A 24,640-nucleotide genomic window follows, 5' to 3' on the forward strand; every position below is an offset into this window, starting at 1 on the left:
CCTTAAGACAAAGTATTTTACCTATCAGCTCCTTAGGTTTGATGGTAACTACTGCTTAATTTGTGACAGAGAAACAAGTACAGAGATTTTAAAAACACACAATCTTCTGAAAAGAGAAATTCTTCTAATTGTACTATTTCTTAGCCAATTGCAGAAAGCAGTGGTAAGACTTTCAATTTAGGAACACAGTTTAACTGGAAAGCTTGAGACAACAAACAGAGTTACTTCTTTTAAAATTCTGTTTTGTCTCTGACAGAAATTCACATTTGTTCCTTACTGTCACTGTTCTTGTCTTTATTACTCATGTTCTCTCCTGAAAATTTCCAAATAAATTGTGTCAGGCCTGTCAGAGTTGAATCCCAATCTCTCTTAATCTCCCGTCACTGTGCAGCTGGCAGCATGCACACACCCGGGGCTGCTAACCATGACTGTGGCCTTCTGACGTCTCAGGCAGGCTCTTAGCCCTCTGTACAAGCCAACACTACAATTTAGAACAGGAGAGTGGGAGAAGCAAAGTGGCAACAAAGAGAAGGAAGCCTTCCTCATTCGCTTCACCCACACCTTCCCTCACTTGTAAGAAAGAAAGATGAATCTGTTTAATCTCAGGCTGTATGACAGCTTTTGAGGCACTCAATCAGTTTTTTTAGAACCTATCACAGTCTCTTGACAGATTGACATTTATGATCCCAACAGCCTGTGCAAACATCAGTAAGAGCAATAATTAATGAACCTCACACATCACTGCTGTCTCTCCTTCGACCATTTAAAAGGAGCTTAAGCTGCTAAAGCCTCTGTCCATGAAAAATACCATTCTCACTGGAAAAACTGATAAAAGGGACCTTAAAAATCTGTTTTACAGGTACTTTCTGTGTTTCTCCTCATGCTTTGCTTTCAGTGTATGCAGGGATTAAATCCATCCTCTCCTGAAGGAGTTCAGGAGAGAAAACTTCCTTAGGACCTATTAAACATTTTTCCCTATGGTGTCCAACTGGGATTTCCCCCTCCCTTCTTACTGTCCTAATGGCCTTAGAACAATTTGGGAATATACACCTGTTACAAAGCTATTACATGGACAAAGAAAGAAGTTCAAGTCTTTGGTGGGAGTGGATTATTAAAATTTTGTGGAAATGCTTTTATATATGATATATGACATGGAGATGAATGTAACTTGAAATATACTTAAGATGCTATGTTTTATATCATAACCATTTTAAAGGTCAGTTGTTCTCAAACTGCCAGGGAGTACCATTCTTAAGCATCAATCTCTCTATTCTTCATCCAGTTCCACTCCTACCCCCGCCCCCTGCCCCTAGTTATTTTTTCTGGCTCTCTCCTTTGCTATTAGAGATACCTGAGGGTGGTCTCCTTCTCCATCACAACCTCAAGACTGAAAGCAGACCTCTGACTCTTCCCTCCCTGTTGAGAACACAAGATTGGGAGACCTGAGGCAGCTGATCGGTAAAGCGGACTATCCTGGGAGTGCACTTGAATATTTGGGGTCTCTGTCCTCAAAATGCTCACAAGATACAAAACATCAGAAATCTTCTTGGGGGTAATTGTATCATCTAGCTGCCTCATTTTGGTCATCATGATAGCACTGCGAAAACTGCTTCCATAGGGACTTTTTTTGGTTAGAAGACAGCTTTAAGAGCAGCTGAACACATGGAAGTTGTAAGTCATGATAATTTGTACCCAAGTGGGAGAGGAGCACCCACAAGTCCCAAAGCCATGTTTTAAAGACTGGGCTCAGATTTCTCACTTCCCCAAAGCCAATCTTCCCCTCTGATTCCTGCTGGACAGGAAGGTGGATGCTGATTTTCATGGCACACCTTGACACCAGAAAAAAATGATTGTAAATTTGTCAATGGATCAAGTAGGAGAAGCTAATGGGCTGTGGGGAGAGCAGCTCTCCATGAAATAAAACAATCAAATAAAATCATGGCACCAGAGCCCAATAGTTCCAAAGGAAGGAGTTTTCCCTCAACTTTTCTATTCTGCATGCCTTTTTATTTCTTTTTCTTGCCTACTGTGCTGGCTAGGCCTTCTAGAGTAATGCTGAATAGGAGTGTTGAAAGAGGACATGCTTGCATTGTTTCCAACTTCAGGAGGAAAACATTCAGCTCTCACGCAACTTTTCATTTTGAAAAATTTCAAACACGTAGAAAAATTCAAAGAGTACAACAAACACCTGTGCACATTCCATTCAGATTCAACAATTGTTAATAATCTGTCACACTGTTTTATCTCTCCTCTCCATATTTATGCTTTCCTCCTCCCAAAACCATCTGAAAATAATTTGCACATATCAAAATACTTCATACACACACATCTAAAATAATAAGGGCATTTCCTGCCATGACCAAAATATCACACCTAAGAGCATTAAGAATAATTCCCCAGTGTCATCTCATATTCAGTCCATATCCAAATTATCTTCATTGTTCTCAAAGGCATGTCCAATCAAGTTTCATGTGTTACATTTCGATCTTATGTCTAAGTCTCTTTTAATCTAGGACAGCATGCCCTTCGAAGTGTTGGTTTTCCTTCATTTGTTCGTTCCTGCCATCAAATGACCTAAACTTTTGAACAGTCCTGGTTAGTTTTCCTGTGGAACATACCATATTCTAGATTCTTTACCTACTTATCTACCTTTTAATGGCATAACTTAACTTATAAGGAAGGGGATTTTTAATTGTACATCTCCTCTGTTACATATTCAGGGCCAGAAATTAAAACTTGCAGCAAGTCCCTGACAAATCCACATGGCTGCAGGGCCGGCACAAGCAAGGGCAGGTAAAGAAGAGCAAGTACTGGGTAGTCAATCAGCCCAGTTCCTACTGCACGCTGCAGTGGGGGAGGCATGTTCTTCCTCTAACGGGTTCTACTGCACCCTTGCCACATACTGGACATCAGAATATAGTTCATCTATGCCTGGACAAGGGACGGATGCTCAGGCAAACATTAGGAGATGAGCTAGCTCCAAGTGTTTAAGCCCATGATTTCTTTTTTTGCCCATGATTTCTTATAGTCTGATGGCATTCCCTGTGACTAAAGCTGGTCCCACAGGCCACAAGTCATTCCTCCAATTATTTCCTTGCCAATAGCCTCCTGGCCTTTTTCCTGATTGCCCTCCCTCTCATGACGGACTACACTGTTGTTAATTATTGCTATAAGACATCTCTTCATTGCTAAACCACTCAACTCTCTAAAATTCTTCGTTATTTTAAACCTAAGGAAAAATTTCACCAGATTAAAAAATATACAGCAAAAGCCCAGGGATGTTCATTTGCAAAAATAATCACAATCTCATAAAGTACAGTAACATTCTCAGTTTATTTGCTCTACTTTATTTAAGCCTGTAGATTAATGACCACTCTGTTCAAGGCCATGACAAACAGACCATATATTATTATTTCTCAAGTGCTTACTATGTGCCAGGCACTGGGCTTTGAACTGGCAAATCAGATCTGCATATGGTAGTGATCTCTTCCCTCAAGGAGGCCACAATCCAGAAAGACAGACATATATACAAATAAACCTATAGCACAGTGACATATCAGTATATGAACAGAATGCTATGAACACAAAATGTGGACATGGTAAATTCTTTTGGGTGGGTGATCAAGAAGCAGAAGACAGAAAGGTCAGTAAAGGTACCTCTTGAACTTAAGAACTATATTAAATATATGCAGACAGATGATTTTTTTGCTCATTTTTGTCATCTCCACATTCTTTTCTGGGGAGCCTGCTTTTCACAATACCATCTGCATATAGCTTACAGCTTGTTCATCTACCTTCTTCTCTTTACCAAACTTCCTATCAACTAATAGACCCTTTCACAGTCTCAGGAGCACAGGTAACTGGAGAACACCAGTGAGTGGTTTTAGGGAAATAAAGCTGTTGTTACCTTTCCCCTCTCTTTGGCCCCAAATGGTTCAAATTTTTCCTTCCATCATGTTTATTAACCTCAATATTGGCCTCTGTCTGGCTCAGACACATGCATGGCTTTAACTGCCAACTTTTATCAGGAATCTTCCAAGCCCATTTTCTGTTTATCATTAATCATTTTAGTTTGAGATAATTATAGGTTCACATGTAGTTAGAAGAAATAAGGCAGAAAAATCTCATGTACTCTTCACCCAGTTTTCTCCAATGGTAACATCTTACTAAACTCCAGTATGATAGCACAAGTAGGACACTGATAATGATACAGTCAAGCTGTATAGCATATGGATATAGTCAAACTACATCCATCACCACAAGGACCCCTCATGTTGCCCTTTTATAAGACAGACCCATCTCCCTCGTTCCCCTTTTGATCCCTGCCAACCCTTGGCAAACATTAATATGCCCTCCATTTCTATAATCTTGTCATCTCAAGAATGCCATTTATATGGACAAACAGAATCATATAGTAACCTTTTGTCCAAGCTCATTTCTAAGGCCACTACCACAGTAGGTGAATATGATAAAAGAGATTCCTTAAGTTAAGCTTCAGTAATAACTGCAATAATAAGTACTAACACAAAGCACTTATTTTGTAACAGCACCTAAATGCTTTTACAGTAGTTCCCTCTTATCTGTAGGGGATATGTTCCAAGAATACCCGTGGATGCCTGAAACCAGATAGTACCAAACTCTATATATGTGTTTTCTATACAAACATACCTATGATAAAGTTTAATTTATAAATCAGGCACAGTTAAGAGATTAACAACATAACAGAACAACTATAATAATATACTGTAAGGTAAGTTATGTGAATGTGGCCCCTACTCTCAAATTATACTGCACTCACCCCTTGTCTTCTTGAGATAACGTGACAGGGAGGGAGAATACCTACATGAGGAGATGAAGGGAGATGAATGATGTAGACATTATGATGCAGACTTAGGCTACTACTGACTTTCTGATATGTCAGAAGTAGAATCATCTGCTTCTGGACTGCAGCCGACTGTGGGTAATTGAAACGGTGGGAAGGGAACCAGTGGAAAAGGAAGCCATAGGAAGACTAATTACTGTACATATATTAGCTCTTTTAGCTTTTGTAACAAGGCTATATGGAGAGTGCTATTATTACCCATATTTTAAGACGAGGAAACTGAGGCATGGGTTAAGTGAATTGCCAAGGATCACACAAAGCTGGTAAGAAGAGTTAGAATTTGAACCCAGGGTGTGTGTGTCCTAGAGTCCTTGCTCTTAACCACTTAGCTATCCTGTCTCCAACGGTTATTACACTTCAACACTCTGCTTCTGCTCTTCCATGAAAATACCTAACTGCAAAGACTAGTTTCTACCACCTCCTATGTATACAAAGACCCAGCTGTCTAGGGGTGAGGGGGAAGCAGATCCTAAGCAAAGTATGGGAAGGAAAACAAGAGACCCTTTCGGTTCCACTTAGAATCTTCTTACCCAAATAAAATGGTACAATTTCTCTAAAATACATCTCCGCTGAATAATCCTACTTGTCTTCTGCTCTTAGAATATGATTTAAAAGACTTACTCCTGGGGCACCTGGGAGGCTCAGTCAGTTAAGCACCTGATTCCTGATTTCGGCTCAGGTCATGATCTCGCAATTTGTGAGACAGAGTTCCACCTTGGACTCCATGCTGACAATATGAAGCCTGCTTGGGATTTTCTCTTTCACTCCCTCTCTGCCCCCCCCCTCCCCCCACACATGCTGCACACATTCTCTCAAAATAAATAAGCAAACTTTAAAAAAAAAAAAAAAAAGACTTAACTCCTACCATTTTCTTCCCATTCCCGCAAACTTTCTGAATTTCTGTGGACTAGACTTACAGCATTTAGTTTACACAAAATGAGCTTCATTTTTAATTTTCTCTGTTATTTTCAGAAATCTGTCCACAAAAGTTTCTTTACAGATTATTATAGGATGATATAAAAAAATACTGTGCCCCTAACAGCAAAAGTCAGTTATTTTCACTTGAAATTTTATTTCTTTTAACGGTCAGAAAAAGTAAAACATGCTTTTTTGCCTTTTTATGAGCCCCAGAAGTCAAAGCTTCCTCTTCTCCACCACGTTGACTGCTTCCTACAGGTCATACACCAGGTCTCTTTAAAAAGGCACTGATGAGGGTGGGTAGCCCATAAACCACTCCTGGGTTCACAGGAAAAACCGCAGCCACCATCCTTGTTTGTTAAATGCCATTCCTACAGCACTATTTACTTAAAGGGTATCCCAGGAGCTACAGTCTACAGAGGCGCCACTTGGTCAGTGGAGCCTAGCCTGTCACACCAGCAACACAGCAGTCTTCCTTTGTAGCTGATACTGGCCTGGTACCACTTCCTTAGCTTCTCCATCAGCACAACACCTGTCCTGCCTGCCCATCTAAACCATATTACTTTTCCCCACAGATTTTTCAGTTACTTATTTTAACTGACACATTACCCGCAGTATATAATCTTTCCTTTTTATAACGTGCTTGGGAATTTTAGAGTTCAACAACATTACAAAGCATTGATTTTTTAAAAATATTACATTTATAGCATCAACAGAGTACAGAATAAGGTTAACACTATTAAGGTTAGACAGAGAGAGAAGATTAAGAAACCCATGAGAAAGATAGACCTCTCAAAAGGTCACATGCCCAAGTCCCCTAACTTCTGTTTCTTGACAACAAATCTAGGTCCGTTACCATGAGGGTTTTAAGACTCTCAAAGTGCTAAGACTGGTCTTGAACTTCTGTTCTACTATCTTTTCCAATATTTCTAGAAAACTAAGATCAGCCATAGTTTATTTTCATTTATCCAAAGAAAGGAAATTTGAGAGAATCCATGAATTATCTATATATCCAGATTTACCATCCTACAACTGTTTTCATCCAGTTTCCTAGAACACTCATTTAGAAGTTAAACTGCCTAAAAATACAGATTAAGTCTTCTACTTACTCTGCAGTTACATGAAGCCTAGAAGTTTTCAAATTACACCTTAAAAAACTACAGTTGACCCTTAACACAAGTTAAACTACTTTAAAGTGGGTCTACTAATATGCAGATTTTTTTGGATACAGTATGTACTTTTTCCTTATGATTTTCTTAATAACATTTTCTTTTCTCTAGCTTTATTGTAAGAATATAGTATTTAATACATATACAAAATACATTATCAATAGACTGTTTATATTATTGGCACAGCTTCTTCTGGTCAATAGCAGGCTATTAGTAAAGTTTTTGGGGATTAAAAAGTTATATGTGGATTGTCAACTGTGCAGGGAGACGCGGGGACAGTGCCCCAACCCCTGTGTTTTTCAAGGGTCAACTGTAGACAACTGTTCAGAGCAAAACTGGACAGTAATGTGACTACAGGCATCTTTCTACTGTTGATCATATATGAAGAGGCCTAGTGGGAAGGGACAGGTCAGGAGTCTTCAAGTAACAATGTAATAACGGACCCCCCCCACCCCCCCATATTCGGTCTCCAAAGCACAGATGACTTGCTTAAGTCATGAGTCTTTTTTAAGAAGACTGAAAATAGCTGTTCTTTTTGGAAAAACACTGAGTATGGGGGTAGGGTGGGGAAAAGGGGAAAGAATAAGACACTAATTCAATTTTTTTTACTTTTTCTTAAAAAAAAACATACAAAAAGTCAAACATTCCTATGCCCATCATCTCACTCCTCTGAAGCTTAACTACCCTCCCCAAGTGTTCTTAATTTTCCAACTGTTTTGCCCATCTGGCTAATAATGCAAGTCTCTAGGGGCAGGGGCAGAAGTGACATATTTAGTACTCCACTGGTGCTCAACAACAACAACAACAAAGAATATCTCTGTAACAGGGAATAAGTCCTTAATGATGATGATCTCGCAATGAGAGACAGTCATTTTGTGGGCTGTGGTCCAGGTTTAATGTAAGGGAAAAAAAAATTTGAACATTTATATTATGCTATTTAAAAAAATCAGCTTGAATGTATAAGTAGATGCTAAAATTAAATAGCTGATTTGTTTTTAAACCATTTTTGTTTCTAATTCAGCATCAGCCTAATTCAGCTCCTCTCTTACCTATCGTTTAGTTTCTTCCACCCAAGATCTAGTCTTTTGACTCATTGCTCCCAGGGTAAATCCTTAAGTTTATGAATAAATACTTCTGTGCCTCACTGTTACTCTTTCTGATGTGAGGCTAATTGAACCTAAAGTTAGAACACAACATATGATAACAAAGCTTGCCCAGAGAAAGCTTTGTCTGTTTATTTTCCTGAACGAGTACCATTAGGTATTCATTACTCGGGGTTGTATCACGGCTGATGCACGTCCTACCAAGTATGTAGAGGGATGAAGAAAGCTGCCTTAAGAAAGTGACTTATGAAGAAAAAAGAAATAATCTCATTTGTAAAACAAGTTGCTGGAAAATTAGAGGTAAAGAAGTCTGCATAAAATTATTATGAAAATTGTCTTTAGCCCATATGTGAAACATGAGAGGATCAAGTGCCTAACATTTTAACCTCAATTCAATTGACTTTGTTCATCAGCCACTCTTCACTGAAAGATTATTGATCATAATGTCCATGCTAGAAAATCAACTATATATTACATCAATATTTACTTCACAATTTTGCAAACTGTACTGTGGCTATGTATACCTTGATTTTAAGAATTACACACTGAAGATTTTAGCATAATAAAGGCACCTTACTCAAATGGTTAGGGATATGGAACGAACACACACACACACACACACACACACACACACACACACACACACACACGAGGTCAGTAGGGGGGAGGGTAGAAAAAGCCCATATAGTAAAATGTTAAATCTGGGGAATGGGGAGGTGGGGGCACAATAAAGTGAGAATTTGATTTTCTTGTAACTTTTCTGTAAATCTGAAATTGTGTAAAAAAAAACCCAAAACACCTATATTCCAGGGTAGCCACACTTGCATACTGGCTAGAGTGTCTGCCAAATTATTTCCCAGATGTTGACACTGCTTAGGTCTGATAGGAAAGTGCATGGCAAGATGGCTGTAGCAGGTAATCAACAGTAATGTCAATGCTTATGCTTCTCCAGGTTTGTAGTGAAGTCAACACTTATCTGTTAAGTACACTTTAATGATTAGTCACAGACTTTTACATATCACTTCCTTAATCTATACTTCCTCCAATCCCAGTAAGGACCCATTTTTAATTGCATCAATTACTGCAACTGCTATTCCAGGAAGGATGATGACCAAGACTTAAGATGTGATTTTAATCTTCTAGAAACGGATTTATCAACAGGAGGCCAAAGAAAAAGTAGATCTGAATCCTTGTCACTTACAGGAACTATCAGTTAATGCCAAGTTGAAAAACAGACTTTGCTGCAGCTAACACCTCCCATTCATATCAGTACTACACATATTCCCTTCCCAGCCCAACTTTCTTTTAAAAGTCATCCTGCATATTTGGACATATAACTCAAGCTGTAATGTAACAACATCTTTGGAAAAGAGTTGTTCAACATTCTGTCAAAAAAAAAAAAAAAAAAAGCAGTGCTCAATATATTTTTTCAAGTAAATACTGGCCCATATTCAAGGTAAAAATCTTAAAAGACTGTCTGTTGTATTGTCTTTCTTTATCCCTTGCTAAAGTAACAGAGAAATTAACACAGTCTGAGTTAAATGCCCCATTTTCTTGCTTATATATGTATATACATTTTTAATAAGTTTTGATGGGGTGGATGGATGTGGGCAATGCATAGCATGCAACTAATTCCCCTGTCCACTGAGCTAATAGAGATGTGGTTTATTTAAAATTCAGAGTTGTGGTTCTGCTACTTGGGAATGGTTTTCTGAAACTCTGTAGGTGGATACTGGTAATGAAACAGAGAATTCAGAACGGCAGGGAGCATAAGGCCAAATAAGCTTTTATAGCAGTGTGTGTGTATGCACTAAAAATAATTATACATATGTAGTGGGAGGCTGGTTAACTTGAGCCCACAGAGGCACTTGGTTGTTCAGATAACTAATCACAATATGAAGTCCCCCGTGACAAAAATGTTTCCAAGGTTAAACTGTCTGATTTTTAATCATAAAGAAGTGAATTTATTGGCTAAAGTTCTCTCATGTTGTTGGTCTAAATGTAACATCCAGCCTTTTTCATCAAGATTTTAACCACAAGAAAACTATCAACCTTCTGTGGCTCCTAAATTGAGATTTGCTTCAGAAAGAAAAGGAGTTCTCAATTATAATATAAAAGCTTAGAGAAGAGTTCAGGATGTAGAAATGTCTTTCTTTTTTTTTTTTTTTTTTTCTCCTTGAAGTCAAGCTTGTGAAATCGCTGTAAGGATTACTTTCTACCAATACACACAATATTAAATTTTTACTTTTAAAACTAGGCCCAGAAATAAAACAGAACAAAAAAGAAGTTTGATTTTCCCAATTCTGATGTCCAGTTTTCTTAAGAAAGAGTTTTCTGGGCTTCCTGTCATTCACAGCCCTCACCCATTCAAAGAGGGGCTGCTAATGGCTCTCCCCTCTTCCCTTGACCTCACTGACCTCTACTCTCCATCTGCTTGGCTTTGGGTCCTCATTACCAGTTTCCAATTCCATGTCTTTTTCTAACCAGACTACTGGAGTTGGGAGTTCTTTCTTACTTTCCTCCTTCAAGTTTCTCCTCCATCTCCTTTCATCATCAGGTACCTTCTGATCTTATCTCTACTACCTACTAAGCATTTATCAGGCACTGTGTCAGGTGCTTTAAATGCATTATCTCATTTCCCTCATAACAACGCTACAGTTCAATCTGTCATTTTACAACGGAGAAAATGGAGGCTCACAGAGAGGTCCAACAGTTCTTCCTGTGGTTGGGAAACTGGAATGGGAACCCACATAGTCTGCCTCTAGAGCCCACCTCGTCAACCACCACATCCTACAAATACACCTTCAGTGGATCCCCCGTTTTCTGCCCTGCTTCTCACCCTGCTTAAGACTTTCTTTGCACACCAGTGGCTGTCACCCCTGCAATCACGAAGTTTCAGCCTCCACCCATTCCCATTAAAATGGCTAGAAATATGTTTAAAATCTTTTGTTGATTATGTTAAACACACACAATTATATTTATTATAGTGGGTTCAGTCTTCATTACCATTATTTTTGTGCCTTTATTTCAGTTGGGTCTGGGGAGGGTCAGAAGAAAAAGTGTTTAGCCCTCTTAAAATACAAGTTACCTGCAAAGTCAGGACTGTGATTTCTGATTTAGTCACCAGTGGAAGAAAAAAGGTTCTAGCTTCAAACAGAAAGTTGTGGTTCTCAGTAAATGTAGGGGATGAGATGTACCCAAGCTGTCTATACATTAAAAAAAGAAAACCTATTTATCTATATCTATATCTCTTTCCTCATGCCTCACGCTACTAGAGGCAACTAATGCTTCTGAGTTTTTGCATCTAAAAAATCTTCTTTGTGTATCTCTTCTATTTCCCTGTAATATTTTCTATTCTTTTTCCTTCCTGTGTACCTTTCCTTTGTATCTTTTTTTAAAAGTTTTAATTTTAATTCCACTTCATGAACATACAGTCTTACATTAGTGTCAAGTGTACAATACAGTAATTCAAACAGTTCCAGAACATCACCTGCTCATCACAAGTGCCTTCCTTAATCCCCATCACCTGTTTCCCCCATCTTCCCACCCGCATCCCCTTTGGTAACCATCAGTTTGTTCTCTATAGTTAAGAGTCTGTTTTTTATTTGTCTTTGTCTCTCTCTCTCCCTTCTCTTTATGTAATTTTTTTTCCTTTGGTTGTTCATTTTGTTTCTTAAACTCTGCATAGGAGTGAAATCATATGGTATGTGACTTTCTCTGATGTGTTGTGTTTTGCATTATACTCTCTAGCCCGATCCATGTCGTTTGTTGCAAATGGCAAGATTTCACTCTTTTTTATGGCTGAGTAATATTCCATTGTATACATATACCACATCTTCTTTATCCACTCATCACCTGGGCTGGACACCTGGGCTGCTTCCATAATTTGGCTATTGTAAATAATGTTGCAATAAACATAAGGGTATATGTATCCCTTTGAGTTAGCCTTCTTGTATTCTCTGGGTAAATACTGGGTAGTGTGATTGTTGGATCATCCCTTCCTTTGTAGCTTACCAAGGGCAAAATATTTCCCTACCTTAACCACCTCCATGTTAAGAAATGCCTAACTCCATTCCTTCTCCAACCACCACTACTTACTGGTTTTTAATGTCTCACCTAACTCCTTAACTGAACGCCTTCTGTCTGCTGCCCCTATTTCCTTGTTATCAAGAACCTCTTTAATGACTGCTCATCAGACTTTGGTTTCCCACCATGACACACTAACTTCTTTTATGTTTCCCAATGATATTCTGATAGCCACAGGCAACAATTTCCTGAGTCCTCATATCTCCTGGCCCCTATTCTCTTACATCTTTCAAGATCCTGTGTTTGGCTTGCTCCTTTCTTTAGCTTCCTTAGCTCACTGGTTTCTTCTTCCCTTTCCCAGCCCCCCAAGTACAGTCCTTAGCAGCCCCTCATTCTTCTATAAGTCACTCTCTTACCCACTTTCACACTCTTAATCATTGCTTCTAGATCAATGATTTCCAAACTAGGCCTATATTTATAATTTTCTATAGGACTATCCACAATAATCTAAAATTTAGCTCATCAGAAACTGAAAATAGTTTTAACCAGTTTTTCCTCTCACTCTTTCCCTGACATCAACCATTATCTTTCTTCCCTCAGATCCCCAATTTTTCAACTCTGCATTCTTTCTTGAGCCAACTCTAATCAGCCATTAAATCCTATTATTATTTTAAAACATTTTTCTCAAATTTATCTCTCTTCCTCTATCCACTGACCACTACCCACAAAACACCTTGAAAAAATGGGATAAGGAGGAATTGGTAAGTCAAATTATTACTTTATACACAAAAGGAAAAACCTATCCACATTAGCCCAGTGGCAAGACACTTTATAGACTGTAACATTAATTTAGTTTATCTGGTTTGTAATAATATCATATATCCACATTCTTAAAAATGAGCCAAACGTATGCATAACTTAAGGCATCAAAGAGCTTCACAGAAAAACCACAATTTTTCCAACAGCAGGAAGTCTCCTGACAAGTTAGTTTTCAAGGTAATACATAAAGAGATGTATTCATTTAAAGGCACAAATGGCAACTGAACTACCAGAATGTCCATAAACTCCTGGATCAAACTGGTAAGCCCTTTTCAAAGCATTCCTCTGTAGCTATGCTACACATTTCTCCTATCCCAAAGGTCTAATTACTGTGATTTAGTGAAGTTGAGTGATCAGAGCTGAACAGAATAGAGGTGTATCTCAATTTTCCCAAGTGTTAGGTGCTTATCTGCTACTCAAAAGCATTGCCAAGTCATACCTGCTGTCTTCCATTCACTGGAAAGCAAAGTCCTATTGCTAGACTTTGCCTCCACCTTCCAGTGTCCCCTTATCACTCCTACTGGCTCTAAGGAACTAAATTTTAAGCATTTAAAATTTAAATTTTAAATTTAAAAGGAAGATAATCCTTTTAAAAGATACATTAGTATTATATTTGTTTGTAATAATGAACATAATTAATCCTCCCTGTGCTCACTTTAGAAAATAAACATTAGTTATATTTCTTGCTCTCTAAAAATGGAATTAGTTGTGTTTGTTTCTGGACTTATTTATAGTTCAGACCATTCTGGTCTCTTTATAGCATAAGCTGCCAGGGGCAAGATGCACGCCTATCACTTCTTTTGCATATTCCTACAGAATTTACTACTGGACTGTCATAGTGGTCTTTTAATAATGTACTGGACTGGCTGAGTGACTACAGTATCTCTCAGCTGGTCCTATATTACACATAAGCAACCACTTCTGAAGGTGTGATCTATAACCATGACAGCAGGCAATACAATAAGATTATAGCTTTAATCGGCCATGATTATGAAATATTTCTTAAGATTCATAAGGGGGGGGGTGCCTTAGAAGCAGACACAGGTGTAAGGAATACATGCCAGCCCACCTGCTGACAGAACAGGCAATGAGACTGTCTCTTCAGACAGATGAGCAAGAAGGAAAACGGATAACACAACTTGTCTTGGAAGCAAGCAGCACGATGAAGCAGTAAAAACCCATCAGCATACATCACCCTATCATGGCTAGTGTCATTCCCAGCCTCTATTAGCCCTCGCTGCATCAGCGCAAGTCCCAGACACTTTATCCTGTTTATAATTGCTGATGAGCAGTAATAAGGCCTCCATGCCTCAGCTCCGTCCGTTCCACTTCGGTACCCACCTATTAGGTAATAACTTTTATTTACAGCCTTGCTTGATGCGCTGTTCTATTAGTACAGCCAGGAACTGAGCGGGGCAAAAAAAAGAGTCTCCTTAATGGGCAGTATCATCGCAAGGCTTGGATGATTTATAATGCAGCTTTGTGGCTGTTCTATCACGCTCCTCTGGTAAGACTGCTCCAGGAAAGCTATGTTTCTAACGTGCTATCCTCTAAAAGGTACACATGTGCTATGGAGCAGCACCTGAAAGGCATCCCCAGATACATCCCCGCTGCCCCCCACCAAAATCCAAAAGTTTCAAAGGAGGAGAGGGGTATTAAATTCCCTTGATATCCTTTTTAAATAGTGTTGGCTCAGGCATTTTGCCCCAGTGGAGCAATAGAACAGCTAATTAATGGAAGTTCAAGGCTTTTCTCCTTGGTAAGAGTGCAAGCTATGATAAAATAAATGACCATAAATGCAAACACGCGCGCGCACACACACACACACACACACACACACACACACACACAGAACAGCTTTCACTGCATTCAAATAAATAAGCAAACTGAATTTACACAAAGCATGTGGACCACTAGTAACTAGTAGCTCAACACCAAAGCCAATGCTTCTCATACACACACATCCAAAATAGCAGCAAGCCTCATCACACTTCCTTTTCCTTTTAATACTGGAGTGTATTTTTATCCATTAAATGCAAAATTGCCTCTTGACAAGACTGGCACCCTGGCTTGATATTCACTTTTATCAGCTTTTGTTCAGAGGAGAAGCTACCACTTCTTATGAGCAAAATTCAAACAAGTACTCTGAAACAAACCTTTGGCTTCAAGTCCAGCAAACTTAGACATTATTATGTGTCTAGCTGGCCTATAATGCAACCACAGTGATTAGTGGCAATGGGTCCAAACTCTCATTTACAAGTACAGGTAACCTGTAATTTTCCTCTCCCTAAACTTTTCTGAAATCTATACATTGTGTGAGGTGCTTTTAAAATCACCTATTATTCACATATTGACTATCAAATCATCTATTTATACAGTGTCTTGCTACCTCATTCTGTTTCTTAATATAAGCAACAACTCAGGAAGATGAAAGTCTTTACAGAAAATAAAAACCAACACAAGAAAAAGCATTTAGCAGGTTATTTCCCTACCCAGTTTTCCACGTACTTGTCAAAAAACATGGAGTATCAGTAAATAGCCACTAAAACATACTAAGATAACCTGTGGCTTGTTTTCTACAATAAAACACAGGAAGACAGACCTTTTAGAGAAATGTTGCAATCCTACCAAATATGCAGTATTCATCTTGTCCCCTACCCCAGGAATCAAATGAACTCTTTTAGGACCCAAGATGATGAGTGCACAAGGTAAAACATTTTTTTAATCCTTTTTTTCTTTGCAATGACAGATTTACTGTTTTGATCTTTCTTCAATGGTTACATTAAATGCTAATAAAAAATGAAAGGTTTATATCTTCCCTAATAGTCTCCTGATGGGAACTTGCATATTACATAAGTAGGTCAAATTTCTAATTTTCTGTCTCAAATGCTGATACTGCAGACCTGAGGGAAAAGCTATACCTGAAGGACCCAGGAGAAAAAGAATGAAAAAGAGAACTGAATTACACTTGAACTCATGCCCAAAGCCACCTCTCTTTAAAGCTCCACAGCATCCTTTCCAGAAGTGCCACAGACAGTATGTAATACTGACCAATACAGCTGGTTGAAATGTTTCCATGAATACTGACTCCACCAGGAGGTAAAACATACAACTGTAGGTATTTCTCAGATTTACAGAGCCACCTCTGATTTAACACTACCACCCTTTAGCTTCTGAATCAATTTAAAATATCTTATGTAAACCTAACAACAATGAAACATTTCCCTTTAACTGGCTTCTGAACACTGATGTGGAAAGTGTTCGGCACATCAATCCTCTCTTAACTCCCAGGTGAAAGGGGGTTTCTCCTCTTGTCTTTTTTTTTTTTTTTTTTAATTCTCTTGTCTTTGTAAGAACAGACAATAATATCACAAGCAGATTGAGAGAAGTGAGTCAAGAAAACGTTCTGGGGGAGAATAGGGAAACAATGAACAATACAAGGGTATCTAGTTCATGTCACTATTCATCACACTGAAAGGAAAACAGGTAACCCAAAAGGATAAACATGGGTTTTCGAGGGGGGGGTGGGTGGGAATGGAAAAGGAAAGAAAAAAGAAAAAAAAGTTTTAAAAGAAAAGAAAGCATGCAAGGGCTATACAGTTAAACAGAAATAACATGCTTCTTGTAATAGAGTGGAATTGATGATACTTTCTGCAAAAACTTGCCTTGATGTTTAATGGGACAGTTTCTAGTCCCATCTGCTTTCATCTCAGGCAATACTGTAACTCCCTTATGGCCCCACAAATGGTTATTTTACTTGCTATTCTACTAATTATAATCACATTTTTAACATACACACAGCATTTAAAAACCATCATTTTTCAAGTCTATCAGAGAGAATATTATTTACTCAACATACTTGCTAGAAGAAGAGTAAAACTGAATATAGAATATATTGAATATAGATACGGTAAACCAAAAGGCTGTTGGCAGTACCATTAAGTTTGAAAGTTGCCTATGACTTTTTCCCTATTTTAACTTCCAAAATAAAGAAGCTATAAAATGAAAAAACAAAATCAAGGCACATAAGAGTGGTGAATTAGGTAAGGAGCAATTTCCTTTTTTTCATACACTAAAAAGTCTACCCCTTGATATATTCAACCTAGCACAGAGTGAAGAGTTGGTTACTGCCTCACCTGGAAGGATCAGGGTCCTTGAGTTAGTTACGGTTCAAGGGTCCTCGTGGAGACAGACCATTTCTCCACAAAAATTCCAGGCAAGACATGGTTCTGTCAATTACAGCTTAAAATTTAAAGTTCATCAATAGCAAGCTCCAATAAATGAAACACAAAACAACATATTTCTTTTGCTGTAACTCTCTGTAAAAAAAAGAAAAAGCTACAGGTCTTTAAACAAGAAATCCTACAAAAAGGCAACAAACTTCCCTCCTGTCCCACAAGGCACTTTAACCATAAAAATATGACCACATAAAATATTCACCTAAATATCCAAATACCTTCCAAATAAAACTATCTAGATCACAGCTTAGATTACAACATTTTGGCTTAAGATAGAACTTGATAGAAAAGATGAAGGACAAAAGGGAATCTTCCGGTAGTCTGTTACCAAGGAAAATGAACTATTTCTTTCATAATATACTCATTCTTGGCAAGAATGTTGTGAGAATTAACAAGGGAACATGTGCAAACCATTCTGAGCTCTTGGAAGAAAGTAAGTTCTCTCTAGTAATCTGAAAGTATGAAATGCTTTAACTCTCACATTCTAACCAAAAGCAACCTGGGACTTGGCAGCATTTTTCAACTCTTTGCTGACTGTTGATATCACAAAGCCACACGCACCTTCACTTCATTTTTCTCTGCTTGAAAACCACAATGATCACTGTGTGTGTGTGTGTGTGTGTGTGTGTGTGTGTGTGTGTGTGTGTGTGTGTTTTCCATCCAAAGATTACAAAGAGTCTAAATGTTAATAGTTCTACGTGGCTAAAAGCCAGCATCTAACAAAAAGCCATTTCTCAGCAAGCTCACAAATACAAACTGATCTTTCATTTGCCACTACTGTTCCTTTTTGTAATCTGCTTCTGAGACTCACAATCCTCACAAAGCAATTTCTAAAAGAGTTCCCCCTCTCATTTTGATGGTTGCAGAACAACCACTCTACACCACTGTCCACCTCTCTAAATTACAATACCCACTGATCAAGAAGTAGTCACCTGAAATGTAAATAGAGACATAATCAACCATTCCACATATTAAAATCATATAACAACATGTCTGATGCTAATCTTCATATCTAATTTTCAAAGTACTAAAAAGAAATGACATATTTACTGAAGAGGTCACTAACCTTTTCTGAGTGTAAACACCTATCTAAGACATTTAGCTATGTACCTATATATATGTATGTATATAGCTATGTGTATATATATATACATACACACACACACACACACACACACACACACACACACACACACACATTTCTCAGGGCAGCTGGGTGGCTCAGTCTGGTTAAGCATCCGACTTTGGCTCAGGTCATGATCTTGTGGTTCCTGAGTTTGAGACCCACACTGGGCTCTGTGCTGACAGCTCAGAGCCTGGAGCCTGCTTCAGATTCTGTCTCCCCCTCTCTCTGCCCCTTCCCCACTCATGCTCTGTCTCTCTCTCTCTCTCTCTCTCTCTCAAAAATAAATAAACATTAAAAGAATAAAATATATATTTCTATGTGTATTTGCTTGCTTTAAAGCATGTGCATGGACTAATATATAATCATGAAATCAATCTGCAAAATAGAAATTTTAAAAGCCTGACATAAAGAGCTTTTACTATTTTCTCCCTATACTTGATAGGCTTTATATATTGTATGCCCTTCTTCAGGGACCACCGACTTAAAGAACCACTTTATTCTAGACTAAGTTACGTATTCTTTTTCTAATTTCACGTCATTATTACGCTAGAGGATGCTTTAGGACCAAATCTGTATGGATAGATTAGCTGGGAAGAGTTGGTATAGTCAGAAGGTCTCACTCTACAGCTCCTAAGAAATAACATGTGGCTGTAAGATAATCTTTTATTGATCATCTATGCCTGAAGCCTGTGTTCTGAGAGACCGTTAGAAGAGCTACTGTTACGGTACCCACTGTGGCAGAAGCACTACAGGGCATGTGTTAGAGGCATGAGTCCTATTCTTGAAGAACTTAGACATAAAGAATACAAGACACTGCAGCAACATAACAATAAGTAATTGGTGGTGATTCATAGGAAAAATGCCCAGAATCCCCACGATGAGCAACCTGCTGATTTCAGAACAGCAAGATGGAAACAAAGACAGTCAACCTGTGATTCCCAAAGCAAATCATTTAATTTACCTCTGAAAATCAGGAAGTTCTGCCCTCTAGAGTCAAGCCATTGTGTAAGGCTGAAGTCATCCACCTAGCTCAAGGAGCCTGAGGGGGCACAGATAGGTTTCTTGAAAAGAAGTGCAGCAGGCTGAACCTGACGGCCTATAATGTCCAAGCTAAGAAATCTCAACTTTCTTTCAGACTTTTTGGAGACGACTTGGCATGTTGCATTAATGTCCTTCCAAGACAGAAATTCTCAATCTCTTTTTAGTTAAGAGGTATGTGTTCCCCCAAAATGAGGCCTGGAAATGTATGACTGAGAGCTCAATGCCTCCCTTATCATTTCATTTGTGGAGACCTAAAAATATTACCCTCCTCAGTTCCTAACATAGTACTGACATACAACAATATAATGTGAACAGAATGTGATCAACATAAAATCAATTAATGAAAGTAGATATGGCAATACATTCTGGTAAATTATAATCTACTCCTTTCTGCCTAAACTACCTATTAATGTAATATCAATACCATGTGTATACAGTTGGCAATCATATACATATAATCTTTAGTGACAGCACCTACCCTTATTGAAGACCTATTATGTGAGCTTTATGCATAGTATTTCTCACATCAAACCTATGAGACAGATTCATTATCCATTTTACAGATGAAGAACAAATTTTGAGAGGTTAACTTATTTACTCAGAATCACATTTTGTAAATGGTCAGGCTAGGATCTGACACCTGATTTGCTTCTAGAACTCACACTTTTATTATTATTTTTTTAAGTAGCCTTCACACCCTGATCTCATGACCCTGAGATCAAGACCCGAGTTGAGATCAAGATTCAGACACTTAATTGACTCACCCAGGCACCCTGTAGAACTTACATTTTCAAACTACTTCACAATATGCTATGTTTCAAAATCTTGTGTTTCTCTATCTCCATAATTCATCAATGATATGCTTTTCCACAGTCTGGCTGGGAGTATAAGTAATTACAATAAAATGCAATACCCAGTGACGTTATATTGCAGAAAACAACAATGGCTTTAGCATCTCAAAGATCTGTATTCAACAAAGTGGCAGTGAACAGGGGGAGGTGGGTGGGGCAATGAGTGAAAACAGGTGGTGGGAATTAGAGTACACCTAGCATGGTGGGCACTGAGTGATGTACACATTTGCTGAGTCACTATATTGTAAATCTGAAACTAAAATAATACTGTATGTCAACTATACTGGAATTAAATTTTAAAACTTAATAAAAAAAAAGATCCATGTTCAAGTCCTGACTCTTACTAGTAATATTACCACCCCAGGAAATATACTTAACTTTCTGAGTGCCCATTTATGTCATCTATAAAGGAGGAGTAATTATCTTCCAGAACTGTTCTGAAGATGAAATGAGTATGTATGTAAAACATATTGAATGGTACCTGGTAATGTAGTAAGCATACAATAAACACTGTTATTATGTTTGGATATATGAAGCAGAACAGAGGAAACAGATATGCCTAGAAAATGAAGCACACAAGTACATGATATTCAGGAAGGGTTCCTGCTAGTTTCAGTGTCTAAGCTGAGCATGAGCCTCCTTCCTAAGTCTCTGAGGATGACTCAAGGTACTTGAGGCCCATTCCCTGACTACCTCAACATGTTAGTAGTGCCAATGGTAAAGTCTGCCCTGAGATCAAAGACTGAAAGGAAAGAAGAAAGACTAAAGTGTAGTGTGCATGTGAAGTGCTGAGATGAAAGGGCTCTGAGTGTTTCCAAGCTTCTGGCTGAAGTGGGTAGGAAGCTGGCTCTCTGACTTCTTACTGGCTGGTCGGGATGGCCTGTCTTACCCCATGACACAGCTCACTTCTATCTTAACCACGAACTACTGAGGGGAGCTTGGGTGCTGGGCACAGAAAGGATGAGAGCATGCCAGGACTATCTCACACCTTGCCTCAATACTAGGAGAGTAAATTTAAGTTCCTCAGAGTTCAATGCCTGGATCTTACTCTAAAACTGTGCAAGGACAGGCCTATTTCAGGTTTAACATCAAAACTATGAGCATTTAAAGGGACTGAGGTTTCAGTTTAACTTTGTACACAGAAATAGTTTGTGCTATTTCTACTGGGGAAAAAGACTTTGTGACCTTTAGAAAAACAATATAATTACTTTGACTCCTCCAAATATAATCTTTAAGTTATTTTAAATAGTAGGCAGCATTAGAAAAGGCAAATATTGTTTAAAGTAAATGAAGCTACAGACTAAGGGAGTGATGGACATTACGACTGCTCTTTAGAAAGTTGTAAGATTCATGACTTCATGTCTAATAAAAATGTCACAGATGCACAAAGATGTTTTTGGGATTCAATGCATCTAAAAAGAATGACTTCAGCATACCTCTGGCTTTAAGACAAATGGAAAAAAATTTTCTGAAACTATTAGGATACTACAATTATCAAGTTAAAACGTTGATTATCTGCACCACAACTTCTTTCACCTTCCACCTCCATCTAAACAATGTTTTTTTTTTTTTTCAGTAGGTCCAAGACAGACAAATTAGACACATGCCAGAAACTAGGCAATTACTTGTATTTTCTGTATGTTTCATGTCTTAATAGTATTCTTCAGATATTAGGAAGTAGGTAAATTTTCATGTCCACCCTTCTTGGTTCTAGCTGCCAGCATTAACTCATTCTGACCTCTAAGAGCACCACTGTGACCCCCTGTTCACTCCACTGCCACTCCCAGAACTTAGCACATAATAAATACATCACCTTCACAACTGATGTAAGAAATTAGAGAATGCCCTGGCAAAGACACCATGTTTAAACCAGTAACTAATTTCTGTGAAGAATCCAGATAAGAATGAATCAGATAAGAATGATGTACGTACCTGTACCACAGGATCTTTTGGTTGGTGTGATTAACGAGACATGAGCTGTGTCTGTGCATGGCCCACCTAGAAACAGAAAGGCAGGCACATCAGTCAGGACATATCTTCTACATGCCCAAAGTTGCTATCCTGGATAAAGAGAAACCTAAAAAGGCAGGGATCAACCTGCAAATATGCATGAAGAGGGGCAGTAGGAAAGATGGTGGTGGTAGCAGAAGGCTAATTTCTAAGGACCTAATTTTAGCTCAGCAGTTTAGACTACAGGTCCATAGTCTTTCTAAATTACAACATGCTTTTCATAAAAAATTATTGAGTTCCATAATGTTCAGAAGTTAAGGATATAATTTTAACTAGAATTCTGATGCAGGTGAGAGAAAATTACCCAAAAGTTTGGGAAGATGAGTTTTTCCACAAAGCAATAAGCAGGAGCACTCCCTCTTAAGTTGATCTCGGCAGTCACCCTACCTTTAAATTTATTGTATTTAATAAGTGGGCAATAAATTGCCCATAGCCTTAAAGAGGGAGAACACCCAAAGGAACAAAACACTGCTTTACAGAAGAAATAAGGATCATTTTAATATATAAAGAGAGCATTACTGAACAAGGAAGAATATCTAGTTTAATTATAAGACTATGATAGAAAGAGGGGCTTTTATGGAATCTTGTGAGCCCAGAGATCTAGTAGATAGACATAATTCAAGAGTATGCAAGAGATATAGTCAGTTTATATACTGGGTGAAGGCTTGAAAAGCAGTAATTTCATTCTGCACAATCAGGACCATCAATAAATTCTTAAGTTGATATTGATATATATACACCAACACTCCCATACTGGAGACCACACCCTACCTTCTGAAAAAGGAAGTTACTGTATAAACATGAATACTAGTGGTTCTTTCTTGACATACCCTAGGAAGGGCAGTGGTGGTGATCATAAAGGAGTAAAACAGGCAAATGTTACACTATTCTGAAAAGGTTCCTCAGGTGATGATGACTAGCAAAGGGATACATGGTTTCTTGGCATAGCTGTAAGCCAATAATGACAAGACTTCCTATCACTGAAGTTACCCGCTGAAAAGGAAGGAAAGGTGAAAGAGCTCTGAGGTGAATGAGTTCATGCCACCAACATCCATAGGTTTAGGGACCTGGAGATCCCACGTAAGAAGTTCATCATTAGTTCCACCCTTTCCTACCCCAACGCCATAAGAGCAGCAAACCTTACCGGGTGTAAGACAACACAGAGGGGAAACAGAAGGGAGGAAAAACCAAGCAGGTGTATTGTTAATGTCAAACAGGTCTTAGTAAGTCCTACTATTTGTCACCACATGGGTTAGTCTCATGCTCAAGGGGTTTATACTCTTGTTAGGAAGACAAAATTTGTGTAAAGAAAAAACAATACATGACAGCAAAAAAGAGCTGAATGGGAAATGATCAAGTACCAAACACTATGGAACAAATAATAAATGCTAAATGTAATCAGGAAGAATGATATCTATCACTGGCCAGCATCACCTGGAAATACATCTCAAGAATTTGAAAATGAAGGACTGAAAATTAGAAAGGCCAAAAAAGCAAGACATTTCAGTTAAAATTTTTTCTACAAACATCACAAACTAGAGACAGCTCAACATGCTAAAATTCCAGAGTCCAAATGGGCAACTGTAACATGACAAATAGGCAACATGAAGAGAAAACGGGCTGCCGGAAAACGGATACAGATCCCACATCCATAAGAACCCTCTTGACACTGGCTTCTATAGTCCCATAAATAAGTTAGCTTTCCTCCACGTGAGGTTTTTGATTTTAGTTTTGTTTTTTGTTGTTGTTGTTAATCGAAGCATTTTGATTTCTGGGAAATGATAGGCTGTTACAGAAGACTCCATTTAAAGTCCTGCAGCTACTCCCTACTTGCTCAGTAATCCTGGGTAAGTTTAATAAAAAACATGGACGTCATAAATTGCCCATAAGCCACAGTGTTGATGAGATCATCTGTACAAAAAGACTTCATAAACTATATAAAGCTTTATATTATGTATCATCACTTTCTCTTCCACCAGATTTTATGCTCCCAAGAGCCAAGACCTACTTTGTCATCTACTCTTGGGTCATGACAATGTCAACAGTGGGCAATTAATAGTGTTTATTAAGTGACCACTGCAAGCTGCTTGATGAAATCGGGAGAGTGCATTTTTTTAAAGCTTTTTTTAAATTGAGGTATTAGATAAAGAAAATACTAGAATGAAGCACGTAAATCTTAAATAGACACAGTGAAGGGTTTTAACATATATATATATATGTACGTATATATATACATATATATATATATACATATATAACATATATATATATAACATATATAACATATATAACATATATACATATATAACATATATATATATATATATATATATATATATATTTGCATAACAACTATCAGATAAATATACTAGAACATTTTCAGAATCCAGAAAGTTCAAAGGAGCATTTTCAAGATACAGATTCCCAGACCCAGACTCTGGAAATTTTGATGCAAAA

At 38.1% G+C, this 24,640-nt stretch overlaps 1 protein-coding gene across 2 annotated transcripts in view; it reads right to left on the reverse strand.

Moving 5' to 3' along the window:
- Positions 1-24,640, reverse strand: part of ZFAND3 (zinc finger AN1-type containing 3) — a 320,914-nt gene that overhangs the window by 35,092 nt on the left and 261,182 nt on the right. For both annotated transcript variants that reach the window (XM_053905064.1, XM_053905065.1), the window contains one exon: positions 22,106-22,171. In XM_053905064.1, the coding sequence (XP_053761039.1) occupies positions 22,106-22,171 (66 nt within the window). The remainder of the gene's footprint in view (positions 1-22,105; positions 22,172-24,640) is intronic.

This window comes from Panthera pardus, unplaced genomic scaffold (assembly GCF_024362965.1).
Source record: "Panthera pardus isolate Hobbes unplaced genomic scaffold, ASM2436296v1 HiC_scaffold_17, whole genome shotgun sequence".
NCBI lineage: Eukaryota > Metazoa > Chordata > Mammalia > Carnivora > Felidae > Panthera > Panthera pardus.